This window comes from Taudactylus pleione, unplaced genomic scaffold (assembly GCF_031769625.1).
Source record: "Taudactylus pleione unplaced genomic scaffold, aTauple2 ptg000609l, whole genome shotgun sequence".
Lineage (NCBI taxonomy): Eukaryota > Metazoa > Chordata > Amphibia > Anura > Myobatrachidae > Taudactylus > Taudactylus pleione.
In genome coordinates, this window is record NW_028285011.1 from 15,944,740 (window position 1) to 15,957,388 (window position 12,649).

General features: G+C 42.1%; 1 protein-coding gene across 4 annotated transcripts in view; it reads right to left on the minus strand.

Moving 5' to 3' along the window:
- Window positions 1-12,649, minus strand: part of DMD (dystrophin) — a 2,214,077-nt gene that overhangs the window by 673,300 nt on the left and 1,528,128 nt on the right. For all 4 annotated transcript variants that reach the window (XM_088454197.1, XM_088454193.1, XM_088454194.1 and 1 more), the window contains one exon: window positions 1,603-1,759. In XM_088454197.1, the coding sequence (XP_088310323.1) occupies window positions 1,603-1,759 (157 nt within the window). The remainder of the gene's footprint in view (window positions 1-1,602; window positions 1,760-12,649) is intronic.

Below are 12,649 nucleotides of genomic sequence, written 5' to 3' on the forward strand. Positions count from 1 at the left end.
TAGGAAGGGCCAAATGTGTTACAGGGTGTTGGTAAGAGTAATGTGTAACAGTAGTGAGTTATGGCCAAATATGCTATAAGGTGCTGGTCAGAGTAAGTAATGTGTGACAATGGTGAGCAACGGGTTGCTCAGGGTTAGAAATATATGCATTTTAAATTTTATTGCAGGCCATTCAAATGAGTACAATGTGACCAACGGAGGTGGTCAGTCCAGATATAGGGGCAGATTCAATTACCCGCGGGCTTGTAGCAGTGCCCAGGGCTATTCAATTGTAGCCCATGGTAAGCCTGCAGGCTGCATTTAACATGGATTTATGTTCACACTCTACTGCAGGGCCAAAACTTTTGTCACCCGGGCAAGGGAGTAATTTGGAGCTTTTCTGCGGGCGTGTTCCTGAAAAGGGTGTGATGTTTCGTAACACAGTAATGCCCCTTACACATTATGTCACACTAAGTAATGCCACTTACACATTATGACACACTAATTAATGCCCCTTACACAGTATGCCACATTATGCCACAGTAACAGGTCTGGTCAATGTCTACTTCTCACAGCACTCCATCCTCTCATATTCCACATCACAAAACTCCCCCTGTCCTTCAACAATCACTTATCAGACCCCCGCCAAACCAGCAAATGTACATTATACTCTGAACGGTCTCTTGGCAGCAGTTTTCTCCCCTGCAGCTTGCCCTGTCATGATCGTGCATTCGCACCTGAGCGAGAGGAGCTCAGGGAGGTGGAGCTACACGGCTGCTCTGATTGTGTCACAGAGAGGCCGGGGAACGTCATCCCTGCCTCTCTCCCTCCCGCAGCCAGCCACGTGCATGCAGCTGCAGGCGGCCCTGTAGCACTAAAGCTGTACCGGCCTGGGGGGCATATGGCACCCTGCTCTCTGGCCCAGCTGGCACCCCCCCCCCTCCAACCTGGCACCAGGGGCACATGCCCCCCCTAGCCACCCCCCCTAGTTGCAGCCCTGTCTACTGAGGTTCAAACGGAAAACCATTGTAAGTAGCCTTACCGCAGATACTACAAGCGTTAACCAATAGCTCTGGGCAGGTAACCCAAAATCTATGGGTTAACACACATTAGCCACAGACTTCCCGCATGAGGAAATGAGCTCATAATTAAAAAGCTCTGGGTGTTCTAGCATGAGGCTATAAGTTAGCGGCTAATTGAATCTGCCACATAGAGTCTTACAGGTGTAACTTCTGCTTGTGCTGCTCCTGTCCACATCCTTCTTAGTTTTTTCTAGCAACTGAGTATATTATGTTCCTGTCTCCAAGTATAGTGTGTCTACTCAGAGGAAGATTTCTGCAGTGTTGAATTGAAAATGACTGCAATGCCAAAATTAAGAGAAGGGTTGGATTTATTTAGTTTTGCGTAGGAAGATTATATATATAACATTAGATAAATCATATAGCTGTCTTGTTAATTGGTTTAGTGTGCCTTTATGTTTTTGGACATACTATATGTCTACTGATTTCATGCTATGAATAGAACATACTCGTCACAAATAAGGTTAAAGTTTCTTGTATCTATCTCTGTGTTTTATAGAGAGATGCTGTCTTTATACTAGAACAGAGTGATAAAACCTCCTACCCGATGTGTGTCAATCTGGCTTTGCACTTTGGGAACATCCCCACCAATGGGCTCCTGCTGCTTTAGTTCCTCGTTCTTCAACTGCAGCCATGCAAGAAGCTCCTGCAGAGAGATATGTAATCGCTTCCAATGCTCTGTGCTGGCTTCTAAATGAGACCTACAAGACATTATGCATCACATTATTGTCAGGGGGAGAAGGATCATGGCAGATGTACAAGCTCATTTCATACTGATACCAATCTCTTTTAGATGAGGAATAATAATTAATATATGAGCTGCTCTTTGATGAGAATTTATTGCTGAGAATAAGAGTCATGCTCCCAAGCAGTCTTACCATGATGAGCGATATTTTGCAGCAATTAGAAGACAAAGTTCCATTAGCAGGAACATAATGTAAACAACAAAACATGAACACATTGGATACCACTGATAAACTAATGATTTAAAATGGTTTATGGAGGTAGTAAAATTTTTTTATAAGATGTTTAATGTTACAACTGCAACAAGTAACACATACCTAGGGGCCTATTTACTAACAAGAAATGATAATCATGATTTTTATCATCACTTACCGCCTAATCACCAGAGCCTACAGTGTAAACAAAATATTGCCAAGACAACACTCTGCAGCCTCAGCTCATTCACCAGTAAAGGTTAAACTACCACTTTGTTGGATCAATTGGTAGAGAATCTGTGCATGCGTGGCCTGGCTATGTATGAATAAAAATGAATAATAAGAATAATAATGCATAAAACCTGGCTATATTTAAGTATGAATAAAAGTGCTTTATTCACAGAATTCACAGAATGTATTTTATTCTACTATTGCCATCGCATCATAAGAGTTGCAGTGGTGCTTATGTACTATAGTTGTCACTTACTGGCTGTCTGTATGCCATATGACCCGGGCTTATTGGAGGGGCCTGGCGAGGGCCTGGGTCTGCCTCCCCCCTCCAACTTACCTGTCAGCAGCCCAGCACATACTGCTGTGTGCTGGGCTGCAGTGGGAGACTGCTTGCTGCTGCTGAGCAGCAGCAGTCTCCTCTGCTTGTGAGAGGAAGCGATCACACTGATCGCGTCTCCCCGTGGATTTGTGCCAGGCTTAAGGGCTCACAGTGCTTTGCGGGGCTGCAAAAAGGTTTTTATAAGGGGGCGTGGCCACGCCTCCAGCGATTATGTGAATAAAATGCACTTTTTCAGCATGAGAGAAGCTCAGCGCAGCCGAGTAGCCAGAGACCTAGCGTGCCAAGACGGCTATTTGGCGCCACTGAAGCAACAGTAAGAAAGGAAACATCTGTATATCAACACCATGATGCTAGTTAAATAGATGGAAACTAGTGAGTCTAAGGAATGCTGTCTGATGTATCACTGGCAAAAATGTGTCATACTGTAAAATTCTTATAGTAGAGGCTGCGTGTTTAGCAAAGACTTAGTAGAGAGCTGGAGGAAGGCCTTCCCTCCCCTCACAGCTCTCACTGGCTGACAAAACAATGCAGCCTCACATCTCCCACTGCTATCCAGCAGTCACCAGTGATGGGGTCACTCACACGCTATCCCTGTAATACATCAAGTCCAACAGAGACTCAGGTCAGAACGAAACCCCTCCACGGTGCACAATTAGATACCAAATATAGTATCACACATGTAGGTTGAGGGGTACACTTATTTTCACACAAAAAGAGTTATTACTGCTTCTCTAAAAGTTTCACCATGGAGAAATTAGAGATTTCTCAAGCAGTACCTTGGTTCTCTGCTAAAAATGCAGCCACATTCTGCATTGTCAGAGAAGTATGATCAGCACTTACAAAATGATGAATAGCTGAGCTTTTTGTCATTTTCCCAGTAACACCATCTGAGGATGGTGTTACGTATTACTTCATGCATGAAGTTGGACAATAAAAGATCTTAAAGGTATGTGAGATATCTTGCATGAGCATTGGCAGTCACCTGGGAACTATGACGAGCTTATCTGCTACGGGACTTTCCAAGATCAGAGGGGTCAAGGGATTTTCTCTCCCCACATTTTGGCGGCCACCTCGATAAATGGCCTTAATAATAATGCATCTCCCCTTAAATCACAAAACACAGCATGGAAAGATAAAAGAGTGGGACAGGAGATAAAGAGGAAAGAGAGATGGTGCATGAGGCTGAGGGGTCAATTTATCAAGCAGTGAAAAGTGTGGAGAAGTTAACCACTGGAGAAGTTGCCTATAGCAACCAATCTGCTTTTAAGTAACATTTATCAAGTACAGTCTATAAAATAATAGGTAGGAGCTGATTGGTAGCTATGGGCAACTTCTCCACTGGTTCACCTCTCCACATTTTTTAATGCTTGATAAATAGACTCCTGAGAGACAGATGGAAGAACACAGGTAAACTGGGATATGGGTAAAGGGGAGGATGATATGGGTAAAGGGGAGGATGTGAAGAGGCATATTATAGACAGAAGAAAAGAGACACAGAGACAGGAAATTGAAGGGGAGGTGGAGGGCTTACAGAGAAAGGGAAAGAAGAAAAATCACAACACCCATAATATTAGTTACAGAAAGTTGCCTCTTTTATACCCACAATTGAGTATTAAAAAGGTAGTATGGTGGATGTTTAAATCTACACTGCATGAGTGTGGACACAAGTCATGAATGTCAATGATCGTTAAGGTGTTCAAAGTACGTGCCAGAAGCTAAATCAAGCATTTCAAAGTGAATGACATGTGCTGCTTCCTCATGTTTTAAATATTAATAATGGGTATTCAGTGGACATTTGTGTACTACTCAGCTGATCGTTCTATTTTGTTTTGTTGTTGTTCATAGTTTATTTTTAGGCTAATGAAATTAATATTCTTCAGTAATCAGGGATGACACCATCACTTCTACCCTGTAATCATCATAAAAAAATATATTATTTTAGAGAATAATTAGCATGCACACACTGACCCAGTACCAAGTATTATAGTTATAAAGTGCAACAACTTATTATCTAAATATAATTTGTCTAAAATGTAATGGAAAATCCTTCATACCTCTTATGGTTACTACAGTTGACATAATTAAATGATTTTCTGGCAAAGACACATATTTCCCCAATGATTCTTGCTCAATCGAACATGCTAGATTAATGTTTACTCTTTTAAATGGCTCTGGTTTTGATTAATTAAAAACTATATTTGACTTAAACAATTATGTTGAAACAGATAATATATTTCCTTTGGTTTTTAGTTGCCTGGCAACAGTATTAAAGTAGCCTATGGCTCTATACTATGAACATGAAGCAGTTACATTATTCAGAGGTGATGTTTATGAGAAGGTTCCGCTTATTGTAAAAAGGAGAAATCACCTGGCAGTATAAGGTCTGAGATGATCAAGAATTTATATTATTATAGTAATTACAGTACTGCTCTTGCAGATGAGGAATATGCATCTGAGAGCCTTATTCAATTTGAGCCGAGCCGCGATACTTTATCGCGGCCCGGACTTTTCGCCTGTTTCGCCTGTTTTGCAGGCGGAAAAGTATCGCGCTCGTGCCCGCTTTACCCCATATTCAATATGAAAGTGCGCGAAAACGGGACCCGGCAAAACTTGAACAGGCGGAAAGTACTATCAGAATTAAGGAAATCAGCCTGACACCCCCCAAAAGATGCTCTGACATGGGGGTTCACTATGGTACCCCCCGATTTGGCTTGCTGAAGGTATTTGGTGTTTTTAAACGGGCTCAATAGCTGCTAAATAGTGTTTTTGTATACATGGTGCGGAATAGTATTCAGGAGGTTTTTTTTCCTGAAAATAAGTTATCCCAGCAAATTTGAGGTACTTGAAAATTGGGGTCAGCATATTTAAAAGTTGCTAAAGTGAAGTTGAAAAAATCGTGAAAAATCCACCTGCCACAAGCACCTGCAATAAACAAAAAAACTTGGGGCATACTTGGGGACCCCCCAGAGTCAAGTTTGCTAGTTTTTAACTTTGTACCCCAACTTTTTTTTGCCCCCTTTTTCAAAGTAATTTTTTGGGGTGTCCTTAAGTTTTTTTTTTTTTTCATTTTTGACACAGTTTACCTTTGGGGGACTGTCTGAAGGCTGGACGGGGGTTCCCACAACGTTGCACCCCAAAACCCCAATTCTGCACTTTTTTCCACCTGCTATTCATAGGCAAAACTATTTTGCCTACTACATTGCATTGACTTTCCGCCTAGGCAGAAAGTCTTTCAAATTGAATACGGGGTAAAAGCAAAACAGGCGAAAATGACGTCATCTGCGAAACAGTATCGCGGATCCGGACATTTCGCCTCAAATTGAATACGGGCCTTAGTGTTATGACTTTCTATGCTTAGAGAGGCGGAATGAGGGTGGAAAGGCATGGGCAAGGGTAATACATGTACAGAGTACAATAAAGGGGTCTAATTAGTCAGAGTGACTTTTCTCAAGCTCTGACCAATCACAGCAAAGCCATTCTGTTTGTTTAAAATGACAGGTTTAGGCCCCTTGGAGAAGAAGTATAGCGCTGTGTACATTATGTGGTTTTTATTTCGCCAAACCAAGCTTGTTAGATGCCTACATAAACAAAGTGAACACCCCTCTTAGATCTAAGCAATAAAAAACATTGGTAAAAGAGTGAATTGTAATTTCATTAAAATATTTTTTTCACAGTATCTGTGTTTTTAGTAGTTTTTACAGGAGAACTACAGGTCCCAGTGGATCAACCATGCTAGGTCATGTTGGCACTTGTGGTTCCCTAGCAGCTATGAGAATGCTGGGTCTTGTAGTTTTGCAATTCTCAGCATACCATTGCTTGCTAGGACATGTAGTTCACATAACAAAAAAAACACTTAATAAATTGTATTGACCCACACCCACTGCCAAGGTTATCTTAAGTAGGGGGTTGTGTTTTCAATCCCCATAGTGAACAGGGCCACGTACTGACTAGCCTAAAAATGGCTTGGCACTATGGCATGGAGCCTCATGCTGTGGGTTTCCCTGCTACAGGTGCTAACAACATTGAACAGCAAAGCCTAGTGCTGGTAGTGGTATTTTTGAGAGCACCTCCATTAGCTATCCTACCCAATTACATCCCCTATATACAGTCCATACATAACTTTACATACTTTCTGTTTCTTCACTTTTACACCTCCTGAGCCAAGGCCAACATTCCTGTGTGACTGGATCATTGTGAGGTTCTGGTTTTGTTGTGGGCCCGGGGTGGTAATTGGAGCAGACACTGAAGAAGATTTAAAAATAAATGTGGAGTTTTTAATGAGCGGCTTAATAGACATGAATGTGGCAAAACAGAAAGTCCAGGTATAGCACTAAAGTGCTCTTGGGAACTGTAGTGAGGCAATGGAAAAAACTCCAGGTAGTGATAACAGAAGTATTCCAGGTTTTGTGAGGCTGAAAATGTATTGCAGGCTGAAGTGAATTGCAGGCTGAAGTGAATAATGTCCAGAGGAAATGCAAGTGGAGGCAGGGTGCAGGGTAACAGCTGACACAGGTGCTCAGGCAAGGGAGAGGCAAAGGAGGAGGCAGGAGAATCCAGCGGAGCTGGAACAGGCAGGGTGAAGCAGGCTAGGTAATGATCCCAACAGATAGGTGAATGAGCACAGGTACTCTCTCTCAGCTCTCGCTGAGAAGCACGTTGCACTGGCAATGAAAGGAAGCTCTGCACTCCCTTAAATACCTAGTGCCGCACTGTGACAGGCTAGAGAGAGCATGTGACACACCAGGATAGGGCAACTAGGTCACATGTCCGGAGGCAAGATGGCGGCGCCCATGCCATAACGGAACGGAAGCACCACCAGGCCTAACCAGACCAGAGTGACAGTATGCCCGCACAGGACTATGCTCAGCCAATGCACCCCACCAGACACCAGCGCCACCGCCAGACGCCCCTCGTCACAACATCCTCACAGGTGTTACCAGCCGGCCGGCATGCCAAGAAACCCTGGTCGTGACAATCATACAGCTCTCCCCAAAAACCTCTGCAATCCGGCTGGGCCAATATGCAATAGGTAGCACCTATCCTTGTGTCTCAAATTATCAATGCCTATTTCCCTATAGATTGTAAGCTTGCAAGCAGGGCCTTTGTACCTCTATGTCTGTCTGTTATTACCTAGTCTTGTTCTATTACTGTTGTTCCTATTTGTAAAGCACAACAGAATATCCTGGCGCCATATAAGTAACTGATAATAAATAAATAAATAAATAAAATAAAATGCTTTTCATCTGCTTGATTTTGATGCTAGGTACACTAATGCTGTTAGGAGGACACTCATTTTTGTTTAATAAAGAATACTGCTGTATATATTAGAGGAATCCGTGCAGCTGTGAATGTGGACACAAGTTGCAACTAATTGCAGTCATGCATCCCGAAAAAAAAGACATATCTACTTATACAGTTACAGACCTGGTCATACAGTATCTCATGTTTATGTCCAGATCTGTAAAAGCAAAATGCTGGGGGTTTGTATGCATTTTAGTTGGAGATAAAACACAACTCAGCATATACCTCTTAATTGTTTAAGTATTACTCTTAGCTGAGAACAGATGAAGTGGACTGATGCATTGGCTCTGAGTTCCATTTAACACATTCTAGTGCAGCCAGTCAAATCATACAAAAGAAGGACAGTTATTCTTATTTTTCTCTGTGTCCACATGAATCTCAATTCTATTTGATAAGCGGCATAACAAATGTAGAGAAGTCACCTATGGCTGAAAATACCACTGGGAACTGCTGTGACTCTTTATTTACTCCTGAACAGACCTCAAAAGTATAATAAAACTGACTGACTTTGCCAAAAGTTGGTTCCTAAATGGATAAAGGCATAAAGCAAACCCAGCATGTTGGCACCAGTGCGGCTAATAACATTAGACAAGTCCATTTTCACAGTACTCAGTCACAGTGCAATCTTGTTTTCTATTCTGCTTATATCAACTAACCCTTTTCTAAAGCCTCTAAACCATGCTTTTACACAACATTTCTAAAAATGAAATGTGTCAAACAACTCCTATTCACTGCACTATAAAACAAGAATAAGAATACAGTAAAAAAGAGCAAAGTAATTGTGTCTGCAAAAAATGGAAATTGTATATATATATATATATATATATATATATAAGGAGTTTTTTAGGGGTGCACTCACCAGACTTCAAGTAAAGATTTGAAAAAAATCAGCTTTATTCCAACCAACGCTAATCCAACGTTTCGGTCCTCTTAGGACCTTTGTCAAGGAGTAATAATCAATTACATACAACATCCTTAAATACCCCTACACCCTCCCCCAAAAGCAATATATAAACGTATACATAAAACTAGACATGGACACATTTAACACATTACATCCAGCAGCATCACCATACCAATTGTCTACATATCCACGGCATATAACACCGTAGCTTGTGTCTCTCTGAGACCAGCCCAATTAGCCATAGCCGGCAGCTGAGAGCTGCGGGCGACATCTCCATAGCCCACATGGTTTGCGCATAGCGCTGACGTCACATCCCGCGACTCCGAGCATGTGACATCTACAGCCAATCATAATAACATACGTAGCATATCACCCAGCACAGTGTATGGATCCACATAGAGATCATGTAACCTAGCAACCCACCGTGTCATTAAACAATCCCACCATCTCGTGGATACATAAAGCAGACCTAATATAACAAAGTATACATAGGGTATGTCTAGCTGTCGATCACCATATTTTTCAAACCATAACTGCAACAAGCCAGATCCTATAGCAATACAGATACATATACATATATGCATAGACCTCAGCACTTATCAATATTGTTTGTCATGGGCACCAACTATCGAAGAGCCACTGATTATAATCTAAAAGAGTATTACGATCAGTGGCCTTCCTAAACAATCATTGTCATGTACATCGGATTTCGTGATATATCTACTGATTTGCCCATGCTCCTTGGTGTATGTTGGCAAAACTATCCGTCCGTTCAGAGAACGATTTGCAAACCATCGGTCCACTATAAGATTGGCATTGGACTCAGGTGTATCCGATAAACCAGTTGCTCGTCATTTTTCACAATGTAAACATCAACTTTCCTCCCTACGATGTATGGTTATCGATAGAATACCACCGTTGGAAAGGGGAGGTGATAGAGCAAAGTTACTTCTACGTAAAGAAGCTATGTGGATATTTAAACTTGATACCATCTGGCCCAGAGGGTTGAATGAAACTATTCATTATAACATCTTTCTATAAGGGGTGCACTCTGAAAATCATCATGTGTAGTGCTACTGATTTCAAATAATTAAAGAGAGTGGATTGAACATCGATATTTTGATAATATGGATATGTTTCAATATTTTTAAATTTTCATATGTTTTATTTTTTGTATTATTTTTTGTATTTTCTGTATTTTTCAGTGGCTCTTCGATAGTTGGTGCCCATGACAAACAATATTGATAAGTGCTGAGGTCTATGCATATATGTATATGTATCTGTATTGCTATAGGATCTGGCTTGTTGCAGTTATGGTTTGAAAAATATGGTGATCGACAGCTAGACATACCCTATGTATACTCTGTTATATTAGGTCTGCTTTATGTATCCACGAGATGGTGGGATTGTTTAATGACACGGTGGGTTGCTAGGTTACATGATCTCTATGTGGATCCATACACTGTGCTGGGTGATATGCTACGTATGTTATTATGATTGGCTGTAGATATCACATGCTCGGAGTCGCGGGATGTGACGTCAGCGCTATGCGCAAACCATGTGGGCTATGGAGATGTCGCCCGCAGCTCTCAGCTGCCGGCTATGGCTAATTGGGCTGGTCTCAGAGAGACACAAGCTACGGTGTTATATGCCGTGGATAAGTAGACAATTGGTATGGTGATGCTGCTGGATGTAATGTGTTAAATGTGTCCATGTCTTGTTTTATGTATATGTTTATATATTGCTTTTGGGGGAGGGTGTAGGGGTATTTAAGGATGTTGTATGTAATTGATTATTACTCCATGACAAAGGTCCTAAGAGGACCGAAACGTTGGATTAGCGTTGGTTGGAATAAAGCTGATTTTTTTCAAATTTTTACTTGAAGTCTGGTGAGTGCACCCCTAAAAAACTCCTTATCTATTGGTGGCTACTTGGATTTTCCGGAACCACGATTTGAAGTTGCACCCCAGCAGTTGTCTGCTTTAAGTGAGTGCGGAATTGACAAATAAATATATATATATATATATATATATATAGAAACATAGTTCATTTTAATAGTATAACAATAATTATAGAAAGATCAAAATTGTTCATGTACATGTTTCAAAGGGCCGCCGCCCCCCCCCCCCCCCCCCTTAGTTTCTTCAGCTAGGTGATTGCGGAGTTTCTATGATTTCTTTTTTTAACAATGTGGTCACATTCCTCTAGCACCACAGAATGGTACAGTGCAGCAGATTTTATGGGTAGATTTACAAAGCCTTGGAGAGAGATAAAGTGGAGAGAGATAAAGTACCAACCAATTAGCTCCTATCACTTTACAGGGAATGGGTATGAAATACCGCCGGCCACAAGGCCGGCGGTTCGATTCCCGTCAGCGGCAGCCCGACAGGAGCAGAGTGCGACGCAGCGGAAGCCCGACAGCGCTGGAAATCCGAATTGTGGATAGGTAAGTATCCACTAACCTAACCCCCCTAACCCTCCTTAGGGGTGCCTAACCCTAACTTCCCCCCCAAGTGCCGAACCCTAATTCTCCCTCTAAGTGCCAAACCCAAACCACCCCCTTCCCCGCTACCTAAACCTAAGTCCCCCGGGGGGGTGCCTAACCCTAAGTCCCCCCCCGGGGGTGCCTAACCCTAACCCTCCCTCCCCCTAGCCTAACCCTAACCCTCCCAGGGGGGTGCCTAACCCTAAGTGCCCCCCGGGAGCCCTAAACCTAACTCTCCCCCCTGCGGCTGTCCGCTCGCGGCGCCCTGCATCACTACGATCGTGATGCCGGGCGCCGGTCTCCCGGCATCGGGGAAATGCGGGCGTCTACATCTAGACGCCCGGCATTTCACCCTTGCCGGGATAAGACAGTCGGGAAGCCGGCTGCCGGTATATAGGCAGTCAGCTTCCCGATTGCTTCCCCTTTACAGACTGTGTTTGAAAAATGACTGTTAAGAGCTGATTGGTTGGTACTTTGTCTCTATCTACTTTATCTCTCTCAAAGGCTTTGTATTTATACACCTAATGCCTTTGTATATTACATTTCCCAATATGTAAAACGTGTTTATGCCTGATGGACGACTTGTGCTATATGGATTATGGTTTACATGTCTTGATAACGGACCGAAGCGTTTATATATCTATATTGCAACCTGGTATCAATCGATGAGGTTTACCAGATAGATACTAAAAAGCATTATATTCTGTTTTTGAAACTGGTGAGTGCCCTTTTATCACCGAAAGGTGGATGTTCGAATGATATATATATATATATATATATACACATATATATATAGCAGTCCAATCAACTGGCACTCCTTTAGTTCCATAAACAAAGATTAAGTACTTGCCTTGGTGCTCTCCTTCCGTGAAGAAAAAAACACACCGATAATTAGCAGCAGGTGAAGCGGCGGCACTCACAGGACTCTAAAAAATTAAAGAAGCTAAGTCAGTTGTAAAGAGCTGTTTGCAACTGACTTAGCATCTTTAATTTTTTGGAGTCCTGTGAGTGCCACCGTTTTGCCTGCTGCTATATATATAATAGTTTATTTTTATCAATTAACAAAATGCAAACTGAATGAACAGGTGAGAAATCTAAATCAAATCAATATTTAGTGTGACCACCCTTTGCCTTCAAAACGGCATCAATTCTTCTAGGTACGCTTGCACAAAGTCAGGGATTTTGTAGGATTATATTCAGGTGTATGATTAACCAATCATACCAAACAGGTGATAATGATCATTAGTTTCATATGTAGGTTGAAACACAGCCGTTAACTGAAACAGAAACAGCTGTGTTCGATGCTTAAAACTGGGTGAGGAACAGCCAAACTCTGCTACAAAGGCGAGGTTGTGGAAGACAGGTTTTATGTCACAGGTCATACATCATGGC